The 19,724-nt window shown below is 41.1% G+C and overlaps 1 protein-coding gene across 3 annotated transcripts in view; it reads left to right on the forward strand.

The window, feature by feature from the left end:
- The first annotated feature begins 2,101 nt into the window (after positions 1-2,101).
- LOC108236689 (forkhead box protein J3-like) overlaps positions 2,102-19,724 on the forward strand; it is a 59,439-nt gene continuing 41,816 nt past the window's right edge. The window contains exons 1-3 of one of the 3 annotated variants that reach the window (XM_017417542.3): positions 2,102-2,462; positions 9,769-9,895; positions 10,194-10,679. In XM_017417542.3, the coding sequence (XP_017273031.1) occupies positions 10,308-10,679 (372 nt within the window). In that variant the 5' untranslated portion in view covers positions 2,102-2,462; positions 9,769-9,895; positions 10,194-10,307. Of the gene's footprint in view, positions 2,463-2,487; positions 2,511-3,314; positions 3,361-9,768; positions 9,896-10,193; positions 10,680-19,724 lie in introns of those variants that run through there. The other 2 variants (XM_037977089.1, XM_037977090.1) reach the window with 2 other exon arrangements.

The raw sequence follows: 19,724 nt of genomic DNA on the forward strand, positions 1-19,724 counted from the left end.
CAACAAGCCCAAACAAAGGAAGCCAAACCTGTAAACATACAGGATTCGAAGAATCTGGAAAAGCTAAAACACCTAAAGAGGACTTGTTAGATACCATCAGTCAGCGCTCTGGTTTGAGGTCATGCCTTAAGGCAGGGGTCAACAAATTTAGCTTAGGGGCCATTTTCTTTCTGAGCAGATATTGGCTTTTGATGCAGAAAAGGAAATAAATAAATGTGAACAAGTCTCACAGCCGTTCAGCCTGATGTTACACATCTAGTGTAAAAAATAACAATTTCTCCCAATAATCAATCATATACTGCATGTTTCAGCTTTAGGACTTTATACACAACATTTGCTGTTAATTTGCACGAGAGAAGCATTTTATTTGTGGATGCTGAGTCACTGTAAGCCATTCTGTTTTATACAATTTTTTTTTCCCTGTAAATGTAGTCAGTTTTATTTATTTGTGTTTATTTTTATGTTGTTCAGACAGACACAGATGTTGGCGTTTTGCCGTGCTCCTTTAATTTCTTGTTAATGGAGATAATTTCCCCTGTTTTTATTTAGTTTATTATGCTTTTATTTTATTTTCCTTGGCTGTTACTTTGCCTGAGTCACTGTGCAGGAATGTTAAATGGGGGAAAAAAAAAGAATGCACATGTTAAAAAGTATTACAAATATGAGAGTGTAAAACTAAATATATAAAAAGTTGTTGACAAAGTTCCTGAAATGTGAGAAATGTGACTCTAGTTCACAGCACAAGAGAAACTACTGACCCAAAGTTAAATGAGGACATAATAATATCTCCAACTGTCTCAAAAACTAGACTAGTTATATTCAGACTTTATTACTTTGCCATTTTTTTCCTGGAAAAACTATGGCAAAAACAGGGTTATTAGCTGCCATGTTTAAATTCAACTTAAAAAATATAACAGCCCCAAAGTTGGTGTTTCAGGACCCACAGTAGGGTCCTTACCTCAGCTTTAGAAACAACTGCTCTGCATTATTGTGACTCCGAACACAAGAGTTCAAATTAGTTCAGGAGTTAGTTAAAGTTTCTCACTCCAACACGATGGCTGGTCAAAACAAAAACTATCATAAAGTAAGAAACACAATCCATACACTACTTTATCTCTTACTGATGGGTAATGTGTCCTTAAATTAAAAAAACAAAAACAAAAGAAGTGAAATTCGTAAAGAATGCCAGCTACCACGTGTGTTAGCTTACCTACACTAACAGCCGAAGGGACTAAAAACAGCTCAAAAACGGTGACTTCCATGGAAGAGCCGTTTTGGATCGAGAAGTCGGACATTTTTGATGTATTGGTACGTATTTACACTCAGATTTGTTGAGTAAAGAGCACAGATAAAAGTGTGTTTGTTTACACTGAGTGCGTACCTGTATTTCAGAATTGTGCATCATTGTTTCTGAAAAAACTATCGGGGTAAACGCTTTCAAACTGCACCAGTAGATATGATTCAAAATAGCCTTTTTTTGGTTTGATTTGATAGTTTGCAATGAATACCTTTAACTTTAGCTAAAACCCATTTATTTCCAGCCTTTCGGGCTGCTGCTGTCTCCAGCTGGGTGCGCTGTGACTTCACATCAGGCTCCTCTCTGCGTTGAATCAACAAATCACAGCTTTCACACAGAAAGACCCCAACTACAGCAGATGTTTACCACGAAGCCCCAGTTTGTTGGCATATAGTAGCGGTAACGCGATTGCTTTTGCACTGTGAGCGTGTGTAAATTCTTAATATGGTTGCAAGTTTTCTTTTTTCTTTTTTTAATGAAGTAATTACCTGTCTTTGATATGTGGAAGCCTTTTCTTTACTTTTCCTATTAATGAAGGCATGCAAAAATAAGTGGCATTGGATTATGATTATTGTTTAAGGCCAAAATAATTAATAAAATAAACATAGTGGTTACAAAGTGGTATATGATTGTAATATGTGAGTGCACTCTTGAGCGCGTCCTTGTAAAACGTCCTCAACATTGAAAGTAGGAACTAGTTTTTCTCCCCTCCTCACTCCCCTTGTCTTCTGAGGCGCATTGATTCATGTCGAAGGTGCTCCGGCTGGGAAGTAGTTCCAGCGGCTCAGAGAGAGAGAGAGAGAGAGAGAGAGAGCCGGGCCGCCGGTGAGGTGCTGCCGAGCCGGTTAAACGCGAACACCGGGTCGAGCCTCTCCGTCTCCAGCCTCCGAAATGACCACCGAGCCCAGCGGTCAGTTCAGCCCGACCCCGGCAGGGTCCCGCCGAACCTGAGCGCGCGCAGAGTCTCGCGTGCGCTTCTTCTTTTTTTTTTTCTTTTTTCTTTTTTTTTTGAGTTTGTTTTCGTCCTCGAAGCGGGGGGAATATTTTCAAGTGACACACAACCACGGGCGTCGGGAATACAAAAAAAAAAAAAAAAAAAAGAACCCGAGCCGGTTCTAATTCACCACCGCCACCATCATCATCATCATCATCATGATGCCCGACGGTGAGTATGAGCTCCAGGGTTGTTCCTCTGAAGGCACACGGCAGGCAGGTAATCATACATTTGGTGAAAGAAACCTTAAAGAACACGTTTTTTTTGACTTGATGGCAGGCCGTGACAAGTTGGCTGCCTGTGACAGCATCCATGCATGCAGGCTCTGAAGAATGTCAGTCGTTATGTCCGCCGGTAAAAGTCAACTTCTGCAAGTTTACTGCATGCTGGCATCGCCACAGTCAGGCTGTCAGACAGGATCCTGCTAATGAAAAGCACCACCTTGTATACGAGGCATAGGATATGCACAGGAGACTGTAGTCTTTCTAGCTGTTATTATTGTTATTATTTTGAAAGCGTGAGAACTGACTTCTTAGAAGAGTTTCAGCACAGACGTGTCCCAAAGCAAAGCAGGAAAAAAACAAACAAACATTAGTTTTGTGAAGAAATTCCTGACTCTGTGTCATAAGTGAATGTGCCAAAAGCACCATGGTTCAAGGTGCATGCTTTTAAACACACAAAATCCGAAGTTTTGTCTTTTTGTTCCGCGCATTTGTGTTACAAGCCAAGGTTATCAGAGGCTCCCTGTGCTCAGTTTGGATTATAACTAGGAATGATATTAAATACATGTCATTTAGGACTGCTTTCATAAGTTGGACACGTTTCACAGATCGACAGCAAGGCCAGCGCACCTATAAGAGGTGTGTTTTGAAGGGAACACTGTTTGAATAATTCAGAACGTCTCCACGTTCCACCCCAGTGAATCATAAATCATTAGACCTTAATGTTGCCATGAAATGTGAACATGTCGTGCTTTAAACTGTCGTTATCTTTCCTTCCCACAGCTGCGTGGACAGCCAGGTTAATATCGCCCAACTTCACCTTCCTAAAGCTGCTCAGACAGTAGGAGGTGTGTGTGTGTGTGTGTGTGTGTGCGTGCAGCGTTCCGTTCGATAGAAACACCCCGCTCCTGATTTGGATGTGTCTCTAATTCCCATCAAGATGAGAGCTGTCTGAGCAGATTTCTCTCATCATTATTTGCTCGGAGATTTACTTGTGCTTGTAAATGGTGTTGATTGAGGGCAATTTGGCTTTTTAATTGCCGAACAGCTGCCACACTCACTGCTGATTGCCATTGTAGGCTTCCTCAGTACATCACTCATGGACCCCTAAATGCCTCATTAAAACGTTATGCAGAACCTCGCGAAACGTGAAGAAGAAGCAGGAGAAGAAGGAGCAACCGTTGTGATGTTTTACTGATTTGCGTTTTTCTCGTCGAAAAAGGTCACCGTAATTATCGTCAATGTCAGCAAAATGCAACGCAAAGTCCTAGGATGACTTTTTGAAAGTTTGAATGAAGAGTTGTTTTTTTTATTTGTGTATCTGTGTGTGAATGTGTTCGCTCACTGCAGGCATTTCTTTGTTTTAAAATCAGTTGTGGCTGTCGTTCCCCGCTCCGTATTCTCATTCTTGCTTGTAATAAACTCTTTATTTCGTGCGACTTGGGCCGGTCTTCCTGCTCAAAGTCTGCCACTTAATGAAGGCATGATAGAGTTCCAACATTTAACACTGAACACACAGAGCATTTATTATAAAAGCTTCTGAAGAGGCTTGTCTTTCAAAGCGATATATATATTTATATTTATCCTTCAGAACTGCATCTCAAATCGTGTTTGGGAACGTTGCATCCTGGTGAGTGTCGTTTCACTGAAAGGCCCAGCACGAGAAGTTTTTTTTTTTTTTTTTGTCTTGCAGCTCATTAGTAATCTGGTTTCCACTTTCCACGCCGCCACTGCTACAACAGGCTTATCTGCGTTTCGATCTGTTAACTTTTACGTAAACCCCTAATAAGGGACGAAGCGCTTTTCGAGCGACAGTTTTGTCGCCGCGGAGCCACGATGCCAAGAGGCTGTCCGCTCCTCTTCATCATTAACACTTCTGTTGTTGGTAAACTGCCTTGCTGGGAGACACCATAGCTATTAAAAGAGGTGAGGACGAGGTGTCACTTCAGCCTCTAAATGCTGGGCTACTCTACAGGAGATCAGGTCACCCTAATTACCTCGAGTCATATCATTTATCAGCTATTTAAAAAAGATTATTGAAACGACTTGCTGTTTACCACACCCCCCTGTCTGCGGGGGGAGAAGCAGACAGTTATGTGGCCTGACTGTAATTTATTTATATATAAACAAGACTAAATCAGATATTGATTTACCCACAGGACGGACTCCTCTGTCACCGGGCTCTAAGTTTATGAATTTGACAGCACATTAGAGCGGAGCGTGCTCTCCTTTTTCAAGCACCTTTAAGTTCCCTGAGTGCTCCCAGTCACTGTGATTTTTTGTCATGTCCTCCGGAAAGTACACATAATTTGAATTCTAATGCAGCAAATCCTTTTATCTTGTCAAAATCCTCTTTGATTCAGTTGGCGAGGCGTCGCCGCGATTTCAAAAAGGAAAGATGTGAGAGATAAGATGGGGGGGGATGATCACCTTTGGAGGGCCCCCTTATTTGGATTGAACTCGCCAGCTGTGCTGCCAGCGACGAGAGTTCGGCGTGGAGCTCCCACTGTGAACCTGGTGTCCTCCTCGAGCTGAGAGCGCCGCACTCTGCTGGTTGTGTTTTTAATGAGCAACAATTGTTAGGCAATTTTCCCGTAAAACAATGTAATTACAAACAAGCATCAAAAAGCTGTAATGCTTCTGAAAAATGTAAATGACTCCCCATTATCAAGCGCAACAAATCCGAAACTGTGCCTCGGAGCCTGGGCCTCGGGGTCCGGGATGCTCACTTCTGTTATTAATGCAATTCACAAGCCAAACTTTTTAGGTTGGTACAGTTGGGCGCTTTAATCTATTTTTGTTGTAAATTAATGAATTTTTAAAGAGGACTAGTCCTCGCTGAATAGGCCTGGATGTGGGAGTGTGGTTTGGGTTGCGGTGACGCAGTGCTCTAGCCTCCTTTGCTGTGCAGAGCATGAGTTCACAAGCAGCATCCCGTCTCTCTCCTGGGACCTTTCGATGGGGGAGTTTGCTGAATGCTGCACTCTTATGTTTTATTTATGACAAAATATGCCTTTTTAACTCTGCCGTTGTCAGAATCTGAAATTCTGGTAGCTGTTTTTTTTTTTTTTTTTTCCTTGAGTCTTGCGATTTGCTAACTCCTACCTTGGCAGATGTTTTCAGGTGTTGCCTTCTGTGTGGGCTCAGCGGTTAAATATTTTCTTCTAAGCCTGGAGGGATTCAATGACTGATTGAATTCCTCTGATACTATTTTCTTTTTGATTAAGATTTTCTTTCAGACCTTAGAAAGATGGTGTAAATCACAACATTCTTTTTGAATTCAGATGCCACTGGATGAACTCGGTTGATATGAGGCGGCAAATGAAGTGTTCTGTCATTGATAGAATATCATCCCGCGTAATAATCTTTTTAATTTTTTCTCTTACGCACGAGTTTGCTTGACCAATCTTTTGAAGGACCGAGGCTACAAAAGGTATCTCACTTTTAAGTAGTGCATTTCATTGATGCGTCTCCATGTCTCGTGGAAAAAAAAAAAAAAGGGGGGGGGGGAGTATCAAATGATAATTGCTTAACCTAGCTCCATTTAGGGAAGAGCAAACAGCCACTGAGGACAGCTGATTTGCCTTGATATCTTATAATTGAACCTTTTCAGGGTTATGTTTTGCTGAAGCAGAAAGTAATTAAGACGTTCAATGCTGCTTTTTGGACCTTTTCCTCTTTCCTTTGAATGGCCCACACTTCTAGACATGTCAGCGCTCAGAATGCCTACAGAGTTTCCTTTGACACATTAGCCTTACACTTGCCAAAGCAGTCCTTTCCAGAAACCCCTTCTGCTCTGCTCGCTCTCCGGGTGGGTATTTTGTCATTACTTCATTTTGCTCTGAAAATATTTTGATGCCTCTTTCTTTTGAGCTCCCCCCAACTCATCCCCTCTTTTCTCACCCATCCCCAGTCACTCCATTGAAAGTTCTCTATTAAAATGCAGAACTGTAAAGCCTCTCTCAGTCTAAAAGCCTGCTAGCAGCAGGGGACTGTTGGCTGTTAGTGATGCATGCAGCTGAGTGAGTGCATAACAGCTACAAAATCTAATGGGTGAATACATTCAATCACACACATATCCTCAGCTCTTTTTAAAGCGACAATATTCCCAGTCATCAAAGCAGTATGTACAGTGCAAAGAGTAGTGCATTAATTTTTTTTTTTTTTGAGGAGGGGAAGATAAAAAAAACATTTCTTGCTCATAAACATCTACATCTTATTTTTAAAAATAATGCTTGTAATCTTTTCTGTAAGTGCCCGCCGATGGCTCACAGCCGTCAAGATGAAGAAGTTTAGACGTGTTCATTTTGAGTAAAGTAAAATAAAAAAAAATCAGAAATCATTTTTTTTACCATTTGTTGAACCTCTCCTACTCATGTTAGCTGATGACATCTGTCATGGAAAATATTCTGCAGCAAATTTATCCTAAATCTGTCCAAACTACTCAATGAAAGATTGTTTTAATGTGTATTCAGCTGCCAGAAGATCCTAAACTCAACACCCAACCTAGGTACAGATGTGCACCTTGCATACAGAGTTTTCTGATAAAGCATTAAGGGGTTATACGTGTGATGTCATTGCTGATGTCTCACGCTGGAGTTACGTCCATTGACTGAGGGGCAAAAAGACCACTGACGATGATCGTGGATTGGCTCAGAGGCTTGAAAACACAGAAAACAGAACGTAAATGGAGAAGAGTTGTCTTGCTATAGACTTTGCAAATAGATTTAGCAAAAAATCTAAACCTATCCTTGTTATAAACTCCCCCAAAATGAAATGAAACCAAACGAACTGCTGCAGTTTATAAAGACTTAAGCCAATAACCAGAAGTGTGGATTTGCAGTGAACACTCTGTCGGTTGAGTTTGTATTTTCAGGATAAAACTTTTTTATTTTACAATATTTTAAAAAAACCTACAGACTAAACCTGCTATTTGGTATATCCCAGTCTTAGTTCACACAACTGCAGTGTTGTTGCTAAGATTTGATGGAGGGAAAATGTATTTATTGTCATTTCGGTGTCTGCATTGAAGATAACGGTAAATGGTCGGCTCGACAAGCTCAGGATAACGTTAATACGTGGGTTCTGCAAATGAAACATGTGAAGCAAGTGGTTAAACATTTAACTTTAGCTCCAAAGTATAAAATGTTCCCTAAAAACATTTTTACCAGTTTAACAAATAGGCTTGGGTTCGGGGTATGGGTAAGGCCGGATCCAAACGTCACATCAACGAACAGTGATGTAGGTGCAGAACCTCTGTGTGCACAAACTGGCTGCTTTGATTACTGCCCAATGGTTGCATCAGTTAGTTCTCCTGCTGTGCAACAAGATAAGTTATTTAACTGATGTGGTTGTTGTGGTGCATTCAGAGACCCACAAGCAACAACTTAGGATAGAGATGCTAAAAGATAAACCACAAATTTGATCTAAAAGACTGATTTTTCTAAACTAATTGTCCGAATGTGAGGCGTCTCCTCTGATACCGTGCACTCCCACGATGTTGACATGTGGCTCGGCAGATATGGGAAACAAAGGTTGGGTAATTGGTTGGGTTTGCCCACCCAGCAGGACCCCCTCTTCCCACAAGCCAAGTCATATCCCCTCCTTTTTCCGTCTTTGCTCTATGCCATTACTCATCGTCCCAACACCTCACCAGGCTCGCGGTGTGAAGCTCCACCGTGCGACCGCTCAGCCTGCCCACGCTCCCAAACTTCTCGGCAACAACAGCCACGAGAGCGCAGCAGGTCGGGACTTGTGGCAGGCTGATTTGCAGCTTGAGCCTTCTTTTAATGAGAAGAAAATAAGTACTTGTTGTACTGTGTCTTGTGTGTCACCACCCAATTCCCACCTACCCACCACCACTAAAACCTCAGGAAAAATGAAACAAGGCGCACTAATTAAGATGGCTTTCTGGGATTTGGAAGAAAGGTTTTGGCTATGCTTCTCCCACAGTGATAGAGCCCGGAGGAGAAGATGGGGGCTGTTTCATGCAAGAAGCCTCATCGAGTTTCTCTTGATTCTTCTTTCTTTGCTCTAGTTCCACTGCCTGGCTCGTTTGACTTGATGAGTGCACAGCTTAACATATGCCTTTTTTTTTTCTTCTCGTCCTTGTAATTAAGCAAAGATATTTCAGATTCTAGGTATTTCCCCCTTTTCTTATTCATCTTATTGGGCTTTCCACAGCGAAAGGTAGAAGATGAGACAAAGGTGTTTCATCTTAGTGGGCATCTTTATTGAAGTTATAGCATCTTTATTTATTACATTTTGAATGGAGAAAGCGTTGGCGATCTTTGTTGTTGAAGGACACACAAAGGTTAGCACATGGGGTGGTAATGAAAGTTTAGATGTGGTTTCCTTCGTATTTGGAACAACTACTGTGGACTGGTCATTGCATTGGGGAACACTTTCGTCACCTTTATTTAACAGACAGTAAGGCGCTTATTTCCCATAAGTACTAAGTAAAGAAATTGATCTTTGTCAAATTAGAGCATGGCACCATCTTCTGTGATGAGTAACAGTTATGTGACATTCTCAGTCCGGTAATGACAACCCAGCAAACGTTCGTGACTAACTGAAATACAGAACAATTGGTAATTTTTCTTGTGTGCACCCAATTATTCTATTCTTTTTCATCCTGAATCACGCAAAAACTATTTACAAAAAAAAACCCCATTATGTGTTCCTACTGGGTTTAACTCGAGACATGTTTTTAGGTTCAGCTTTCCCTAAAAAGTACTATTATAATTAAAGGTTGAGGATTACGGAGCTCTTTTTCCCACTGCTTGTGTCTGACAAGGATCTGGGAGTCTGATTGGGACAGAGGGGTGGGCACGGACTTGTCGGCTGAGTGTGACACGTCGAGTCAGAAATGAAATTGTGAGTGAGTGTGTGGGATGTTTGGGGGGAGGGGGGGCAGTCGTGGACTAGACGTAAAAGGGGAAAGGGACGAGCCTTTCAGCTCCTCCGGAGGGTTGGAATTCCTCCCGAGCTGTTCCCCCCATTTGGCAGGCACTTGTGAAAACAATTCCCCAGCTTTTAGTCACCCTGCAGATCCAATTGCCATTTCCACTTTGGAGGGAATGAAACTTTGAGCCAATCCAGATAGACACAGCACAGAAGGGGGAAAGGGAGAAGGGTTTTAATCAGGTTGGACAGATGCCGAGGCCAGTTGAATGGTTGTGCGATATTAATATCTTATGAGGGCTGTCTGGCAGTGCAAGCTCACCGTCTTGTGTGGTTTTGTTTGTACATTTCAGCAGTAGCAGCCATACTGGTGGCTAAATGAAGACTTTGTGAAAATGCACAAAGAGAGGACTCTGCCGTTCACTTCAGCGACTTCCCCAGATGCTTTGGCCAAAAGAAAGATGGAAAGAAATGGGAAGAGTAAGACACTCACCTTATACCCACCCTCTACACTACTGTGCTAATGAATGTATGATTAACAGTAACTGCGTGATAAATTGTTTTCAGGGTCCATAGATCACATAGCAAATAATATTTATGTGCAGTGTTAAAGACAAAGGGATTAAAATACCAAAATATTTAGTTTTCTGTAACACAAAGCTAGACTGTATGTGGAAAATAATGTGCAACTTGACATCTGTGTGACTGCCAAATGTGGTGTCTGCTCCAGCTACAGAAGATGAATAGGCATAGTAAATAAACCTCCTGCTCTTTTCAGGACTGAGCCAAGACTGCTGCACAGAACCCGTTCAGTGAGCCAATAGGAGATCCTCCACACGCCACGTTGCTGAGCCTCACACCTTCTTCTTTGACCTCTCGAGGATCAGTAACTATGACCTCTGAGCTGGAGAGTAGCCTCACTTCAATGGACTGGCTCCCCCAGCTCGGCATGAGGGCGGCCATCCAGAAGACGGACGCGGGGCACCACCACGGCCACCTAGGACACCACCACCACCACCACCACCACCACATGCTCCATCATGGGCACGGACCTGGCAAGAAAATGGTACACTTGGACCCGGGAACGACGCTGGACCAAGAAGAAGCCGCGCAGCACAGAGACGGCAAACCCCCCTACAGCTACGCCAGCCTCATCACCTTCGCCATCAATGGCTCACCTCGCAAACGGATGACCCTCAGTGAGATATACCAGTGGATCTGTGACAACTTCCCCTACTACAGAGAGGCAGGCAGCGGCTGGAAGGTAAGATCGTACAAAAATGACAAACTATGCATTTACAACCGTTTTCTTCTTTCTGTTGTTGAGTTGGAAATGTAGGGTTAAGCTTGATGTAGTCCCTGTTATTTTGTTTTGACAGTCATCTCAAACTTAAACTGTGACAAATCAGGTTAAAGTTGAATTGAGAATTGAGACTTGAAAATGTCCGAGTCTAAACAGGTGTGTTAAGGTGATGTTTTATTGCTAGTTTTCCATTTTGTGTCAATAATTCCACTGTTTTTTGGATCTGATTGTGTAAGTCATCATATTTGCTTAAGAGGCAATATTATTATTAATAAGTTACTTTTAGAAAATTTTAATTACAGTTTTAAAATGTCTTTCAATCAAACATTTTTAACCTTGTTAATCTGTACCAACAATTTCTTGTAATACCAACAACAAAAGAAAACTTCTTTAGGGAAACAAAATGTTCACACTATGGTTGAGCCTTTTCATTGTGGATCTGCTGTGTACTAATAACAATTTGAAGAAAAAAAAAAGGATTTAGACATTCAGGGTTTGTATGAAAATGAGCAGCTGCAGGCAGTTAAAGGATAGACATAAAGGTGGGGATAATTTGCATAATCAGCTGCACAGATTTATTTTATTTTTTATTAAGGCATTATTGAGTCTAAGCGCAATATCGAGAACACATTTTAATGGGTTAAAAAAAGGGTAGTTTTAAATAAGGTCTCTTTTTGATATATTGATCTATATGCTGTTGGCTTCACAATATTACATAAACCTTTCTGTCACTTCTTTAATTTAGTCATTAAAGGTTTTAAAAACGGGCAATTTATGTGTATTTTTAAAAAAGGGTCAAACATATCACTTCAGCTCTTGGTAGACATGCACTGTTTTCTATTAAGTTGACATAAAATGGCTATTTTTAAGATGCCTGTATAAATCAGTTTTTACTGTAAGTGTCTCTTAACTATTCCAAGAACCGATTATCATTTACCTGTCAGAGTCAAAACAGCACCAGTGTGAATTTTATTCTGTCACAATAACACATTGACACAAACAGTAAGGTTTTGTTTTGGTAAGTGGTCTACTTTTCATTGGAATCCAAATGATTGCAGCATTAAAACAAAATAAAAAAATAGAAATCCCAAACCTTGTGACTGCATGGTTTTAACAACCATTATTAGGTACAGCACTTCAGTGTTTTTCCTTCTACTTTGCCTGGGCTAAATTAGCAGCAAAGACTTGTGCTGAATGTCTGCTGCAGCATCTTGGGTCATGATGCAGTTTCTCCTCCAGCTCTCGCTGAGAAGCAGAAAGCAGAAATGATGCTAAAGACAGAGTCTTAAGGTGAAGTACAAGAGCCACACTGATTACTGTAAGTAAGTGCAAGGCAAAGCAGATTTATTTATATAACGCAGTTTGAGAGTAACACAAAATGAAAGACATAAAAAAATAATGAGTTCAAACTATATTTATCATAAGTGATGCATAAAATAAAATGAAATATAGGAAATAAGGAAGCTGAATCAGAGTACGTGATGTAGAGCAGTTGAAAGGTCTACCTTTATTTTATTGCAGTCAATCAAATTCAGTAACAAACAATTAGACCTGTAGTTCTTTTACTTTGTTCCACATTCGACCTTCTGCATGTTTGGTTATAAGTTTTCAGACTTAAAGCAACTCTGTTCCTGATTGCCTGAAATGCCTGGAAGAGTAACTTCCCTTAAGGTACTTAATATATTCTGGTCTTCAAGTATTTTTAAACCAAATGCAAAATCCTAAAATTCTTTCTTTGATAAACAGGGACCCCCGTGCAGAGACCTAGGAAATAGAGTAAACTAATCCACTTTTTTTTGTTTTTGTAAAGGCTCAAGCACCACCTTTCTAATTTAGCTGCAGCAATCTGATCAGACTTTCAGGCTCACCAGTAAGCCCACTGTTACAGTAATCAAGCCTACTCAAGATAAACGCACAGACCATCCGTCCTTCCATTCATCCATCCATTTTCGTTACCCGCTTCTCCTTTCCGGGTCTCGCGGAGCCGGTGCCTATCTCCAGCAGCTCTTCTAAATTGCTCTGGAACATTAACCCTTTAGTTCTGAAAAAAAAAAAAAAAACAATCTTAAGATGATAGCAGACTGACTCTGTAATCCATTTGATGTTGCTGTTGAAATTAAGCTCGGAGTCCACAACGACAGCCATGTTTGTGTTTCGGTTTGTGGTTTTCAGCATTAAAGACTGACTGAAGTTGAGCACAGATTTTTAACTGTTCTCCTCTGGTTTAAAAGATAATTACATTTTTTTTCTTTTAATTGAAGAACCCCCCCACACCACCACAACATTCAGTTGTTTTATTTGTTTAAAGCACCTAATCAGTATTTAGAAGGGATTATAATCCACAGACTTTTTTTTCTGCTTTCAATGATTCTGGATTTAGGGTGAAACACTTCATACATTGCGAGGAGCTTCTATCTAATATTTTTGATCAAGCTGAGGTCTCTGATAAGTGGCAGGACGTACCTGTACAGATGGCTGCTTCGTGCCTGTGTTGCTGTTTGTTGGTACCTGGTTTTGGCCGACTTTCTTACAAATCTGTCTTTGGTTGCCGCTGCATGTAGTACTGAGGGGAATCATTGAGTTGATGTCTCGCTCGTTTTTGGCATACAGCTTGATGTCTTCCATGCAGACGAGGTGGCTGATGTCTGCTCCACTCTGGAACCAGCGTCCTTCACCTCTTTTTGTGACGACCCAGGCCTAGCTGCAGAACAGTAGTGAGGACAGAACATCATCTTGGTGTTCGCCACATTTGACCTGCTTTGAATTGGCCTCTGGAGCTTATTTTAGTGTCTTGTTGATGTTTGATGTGGCAATGTAGTTTTCCAAGCATTTCGGTGTCTCTAAGTTCAATCATAGACCTTCGTGTCAGCTCTGGCGGTGGGCAAGTTCGGATGTCCGGTCTTAAAGCCTTGACTGGAGCTGTGATTGTTGAGTTAATCAGTGGCTGGTCCTTGACTCGTCTGGTGTTAATATCATTTCTCCCCTGATCCTCTCTCATAAACCATGTGGCTTTTCATCTTAGCCACTGTGGTGTCTGAGAGGAGCTCCCATGTTGTACAGAGACAAGGGGGGATCGGCCCTTTCTGCGTGTCTTTTATGATCTGAACAGATTCTAGGTGTTCCCAGACAGATAAAGTAACAAATAAAAAATGGTGATTTTCCAAAGAGGTGTCAGCAGAAAACCTGGTGTTGAGTAGATGATCAGCTGAGGGATGATGAGTCTCTCAGGTCCTGTGTCAGGTCTTTGCAGGGTATGAATTCAGGTACTGTTCATCTGCTGTAGCTACTTTTTTACAAGCAAACTTTGCTTCTTGGGAGCAAAATATAAGGAAATAAAATGTAGTGCACCTTTTTTTTTTTGCATTGTTTTGTACATGAAACTTGACTTTTAAATGACAAATTCAAATTTACATTTTAAACTAGCCTACATTCGATAAGGAATTTGAAATCCATCCGATTCGACAAGCAGATCTGATATTTGCTACAAATTTAATCACATCCTGAGGAACCAGCATTGCTTGTGCTCGGAGTGCCTGATCCAGTCGTCGCCTTGAAGAGCACAGAAACCTTTTAGTGAACTGAGAATGATTGACAGGTGCATTTTGTCTCATTCAGAGGACATTATTAAATCCTTATGCAAATGTAGCTATGCAAATCCCGGCTAATACGAGCAGAAAGGTGGCTGTGTTATTGGAGACAAATGAATAGATCCCTGCGGTTGTGTCTTGGGGATTCTCTGCCTTATTAGCGAAGAAGGGGATGGATATAGTCCTTCCACTGATTCACTGAAAAGGCTGTCTGCAAACTATAAACCAATTCATCTCTCCGAGAGTGGGAACGTTTTTCCTCTTCTCTCATTATTTCTCTTCCTTTTCACTTTCTATCTTCATCTCTCAAGCACTTGCACTCCACCAAACCAGCCTCCCCTCTCTCCCCCATCCCCTCCGTCAGTCACTCCTCTCCTCTCCTCTCCTCTCTTCGTCTTTTCATTTCACAAACTTGTGTTTGTTCCCCCCTCTGTAATCTTCTACACACTGTTCCCTGAACGCGGATGCGTGCCAAAAACAGAGACAAAAAGGTTATGATACAAGCCAGCTTGTGTTGGCAGAGCTCCTTACCTGCACATAGAATTCAGTCAATTAGTTTTTTTGTTGCCTGGAAGGGAATAAAGGTTACTAAAACTATTCTGGCCTTTTTTTTTATTTTTCAGTGCAGCTCATGACTGCATTCTCCCAGTGATTGTACTGGTGCAGCAGGATGTTTTTAGTATCCCATAATTATACAGTGATAAACATTGATTTGTATGAGTAGCTGCATTCTAGGAGTGCCATTACCACACCACCCTGATGACATTGTGGTTTTCTTTTCACACAGTTTGGCGTTTGTCCATAAGTGCGTTTTAAGAAGCTTGTTAGGAGACGTGGAATCCAGTGTTACGCCGCTTTTTATTCAGGCCAGGTTGTACAGTGTTTTGAATGTACCAGCGTTGCAGTGCTTCTCAAAAATGTTCTTTAGACTTCAAAAGCTCTCACTTTATTTTTTTTTACTAAGATTGATTCGGCAATAAACAGTAAAAGATGAGCAAAGATCTAAGGGAAGAAAACAACATTTTCACACATTTTTTTTCTGCCTTACATTCTTTAGAAACAAACAAACTAAAGTAGACTTTGAATGACAGTATTGTATTAAGCTTTAGGAGAAAGCAGTGCACCTTTGCTTCCTGGACGAACCCAGCTCCAAACAGTGGGGGCTTGTTTTGTATCAGCCATGGCCGTCACAGGGAAAGTTACGCAAGTCCTGCTTATTCCAGTTTGGGTGATTGCTGTCAGCTGTACACAGTGGGAGACAGACGCGCACAGACCGCCTCGTTGCTGCATCCAGCCGACATTAATAGATGACATATACATATGGGTGAGGCGCACGTTTAAAGACGAAGGTTTTTCCGAACGCAGGCTCAAAGCACGCCGTCAGAAAACACTTTGTATACGATACGTCTGGGTTCTGTCTCCCTCACCCACCGCCACACATGAGTATGCTCACACACACACGAGCCTGTGGATCCATAGAGAGACTCCCACTCAGGTAGGCAGTGTACGTGTGCAGTCTGCAGATTACACGCAGGGAGCTCAGCAGGAGATGAGATGGGAGGAGGGGTTGGGCTGTTAGAGAGCAGGGAGCTTTACTACCCAGCACACGCACTCAGTCTGCTCTGTATGATAATGTGAGGAGTGCAGGAATGGCAGAGTTGAAACCAGGACAACACACCGCCGCACACACCACGCGTAGACACGCACCGACTTCACCTCGCAAACACCGGTTGACCATCTCCCGCTGCATGCGTCTTCACACACTCTCTCACTCTCAAATGGATTAAAATTCAATCCGTTTTTTTTTTTTTTTTTTGCGTAATCGCGCAACTTTACAAGGTCATGAAATCTTTGTGTGTCTTTGAAGGAAAAATGAATATGGAGAGAGTTCTTTTTAATCTAAGGAGTATTGATGAGAAGCTTTCTCCAGAGCTGTGGAGGAGGTTTATAGTTTGTAATACAAAAACAGAGAAAAAAAAAATTAAAAAAAAAGAAACATCCTCAATTTAAGTAGCACATGCATGCATAAACGATTTGTTTATGGAGCTTGTTGAAAATTCTAAATCTGTTTTGTGTAACAAGCACGCATACCATTTCCACATTTTTTCTTTTCCTCTCAGAGCAGAGGAATAAACTGGAGAGGAGACTCAACTGGAGCACAAACAGCATTGCATCAGGCTGCATCATTCCAGTATTATTTAGCATCCCTGGAACAACCTTATCTCATGAATGTTATCCTTGCGGGCCTCTCCCCGTCTCTGCCTTTGTCCTGCCGTGTGCGCCGCTCTGCTTTCCCATGGCCTCTGCAGGCCCCTCGCATCCCTATCACTTCCATGTGTCCCTCCACACTTAAAACAACTTCACCACAACTCTTAATTAGAACACAGCAGGAAACCATAGCCAGCCATACAGCAGCTCCTTTTTTTTTCCTCCATCCTGTCTGTATTTATCTCTTTATTGAGGCATCGGGAATAATAAAAACAAAACATGTTTGCATTTTTTGAACCTTACTGTGTGCAGCTAGGATTCTTATTGAAGTTCGCTGTCCGTATGTCGCCTAATGAAGCAGCTTTTCTAACAATAAATGGAAGGAAGGTGGGTAAGATATAAGTAACGTACTCTCATTAAAGTGTTATAGATTAGGAAGTGCGTGTGATTACCTGTGTTCACGCTCAGCCTGTCTTGTCTTTCCTGATGTGAAACGCCTGTAGTTCTGTAGTTTCCTTCCTCTGTGGTGCCTCGTCTTGTTCCACAGCTTCTCCCAGTCTTCTGGATCGTCCCGTTTCTTGTTTAGTTTGGTTTGAATCTTTGTAGTTTGGGCACTATTCAGACTATTTAGAAAAGGAATCTCAAATGACTTAAAATAGTTCAGCGGACTTGTGTTTCATCATTATGGATTTTCTTTGTGCAAAAAGATGCCACAGCTGACAGTTTTCACTTTATTTATGACCTTTCGACAAACTCTGTTGATTGGTTAAAACGGAAAATAAAGCCCAAGCAGAAATGTATTAAGTGCTTATTTCTTGTCTATCCGTGCTAAATGTAAAAATGAAAAATGTTACTCACTCAAAGGTCATTTCACTTTGAAAATGTTATTGGAATCTGAACGTGCACCTGTATTTTACCTCCCTGAGAAATGCTCAGACCTGTGCAGTCGGCGCTGACTAACCCGCTCCTTTATAAACCCTGTGGCTCCAGGCGGCCTCCCATGCAGCCAAGCTAATTGCCTGCAAATTAGCAAAGCCTAATGTGACGCCGAGAAGGGCAGCGGTGCCGAGGCGGCCTTTGGCCTTTGGCTGACTACTGCGTGTCACAAACAATCACCTGATATGAATCATCACCAGGCCATTTTTACGGCTGTCCCCCCTCTCTGCTTCATGTGAGCTCTTCAGCTGAAAGCAGCAATGGTTGATGCTCGGCCTCAAGTGTATCTGCGCTTTTGCAGGAGGTCTGTGGTGAGCTGTGAAATTGTCAGCCACAGTTTTTTTTAAAGGTTGTAAACATCAGAGCTACTCCCTGCTCCAAATTTATATTTAATATAAACCATTTCCACTGATTAGGACTTCCAGCATTTGTGACATTTTTATTACATTTACATTTACATTATATACGTGAACACGCTGCACACATAGATGCAGCTATTAATTAAACTTCTACGAGAATCACTGCTAGAGCTTTTAATTACATACTAATCACTAAAACCAGTGTCAGTATTAAATTCTTAATTAAAAGCCAGGAATTTCTTTTGCTATCTGCTTGTGTTTGGCTCTGATCCAGCACTGAGTTTCTCTCTGTAACCAGCCAGGCCTGGAGCACTCTCCATATGGGTAATAACAGGCTTAAGGTTGGTTTTCCTAGTGCTCCTGGAATGCAACAATTATACCACAAAATGGGTTTATTTGCTTGCTAAAGGCTTTACATCCTGCCTGACATGAGTCTGCCATTTGTCTGACCCCAAATAACATTAGTAGTTCAGAAAATGTTTTAGCAAAGTGAAGCTTTATTTTATTTCATTTTAGTTTTTGGGGGTTTGACAAAGCAAAAACAGCCCAACACCTGTGAGTGGTGATCTTTGCCCTGAGAAAATCTTTGAGCTTCTCTTTTAATGTTTATCGTCTGTTTTCCTTTTTTTGTTTTTTTTTTATACTAAACTAGAATCCAAGTAAGCTTAACGTTTGTGTCGTCAAATAGATTTGAACACTTTCAGACAGGTGAATAATACAAAAAAAGCTTCTTAATTCTAACAGAAAAGAAGCTCTTGATAAGCTTCTGTAAATATTGTAAACTTATGATGACGAGCTGATCTGTCTTGGGTTAGACTGACGTTTTGGTCACAGAGTTAGAGGTGGAGCAGAATCTTCATCTCATCTCTGGACTGAACTGAGTCCAATCATACTGATGTAGTTTTTTAATAAACTTATTTTTTTTTTTTTTTAGATGATTACAACTAAACATAAAACCCTGTGAAATATATTTCAATGCTTTGCCGCCCCCAGAATGTATGATTTTCCTCCAAGTTTCTTGTTTTTCTTTTTCTGAATACCATATAATCATGCTGTGGATGAGGACATTTTAACAATCCAAATGGGAATAACCCCCAAATTAGTCAGGATTGGAAAACTTAAAAAAAAAACCTCATAAAGTGTTTTGATCCAATGGAAGATTCAATGCTGTTGAAAATGAAGGTGCCTAAAATCTATTTGAAAGTATTTCATCATAACATTTTACATTTTTTAATTTAAAAGCTGTTCTTTTTTTATTTTTGTACAGTAAAAGTGCCTAACATAAACCTAAAATTCACACAGCATTTCAAAGGTTTTTGGTGTACGTTCGCGTTGTTACTGTGTCCGTTTAGACTTGCTCCCCACTGACGGTGTTCAGGAGGCTGCAGTCTCTCACATGTGGTTTTGTTGACAACGACAGATATTGTTTTTTTTTTCTACCAAACCTCTGCAGAACAGACTTCATCTGCTGCTCCAACAAGTGAGTTTGACAGGAGGTCACTACTGTGTCTTGGGAACACTTAACTTAAAATGAAAAACAAGCTTTTTTATGTTTATCAGGAGGAGTATCTGATCCTGATGCTACAGCATTTACAACTTCCTTCTGATCATGTTTAAAAAATGGAAAGTTGGGGTGAAAAGAGAGGCTCACATTAATCCATTTGCTTTGATAATTTAACATGACTGATTGAATGTATTCCTGTGGTTTCAGTCAGTTGTGTGCTAAAATCCTACATAAATTTGTTCTCCTGATCATGTTATCTCTGCTCTAAGTGTAACACTTACTGTAGATCTTTGTAACTTTTTAAATGACTGTAGTGTTTCAGCTGACCTCATCACACAGACGGGGATGCAGTGGCTGAAGTACAGCTAACTATTCCCTTCTTGTGCACATGATGCAACAAACACTTTAATTA

The sequence above is a fragment of the Kryptolebias marmoratus genome, linkage group LG8 (assembly GCF_001649575.2).
Source record: "Kryptolebias marmoratus isolate JLee-2015 linkage group LG8, ASM164957v2, whole genome shotgun sequence".
NCBI classification, from domain to species: Eukaryota; Metazoa; Chordata; class Actinopteri; order Cyprinodontiformes; family Rivulidae; genus Kryptolebias; species Kryptolebias marmoratus.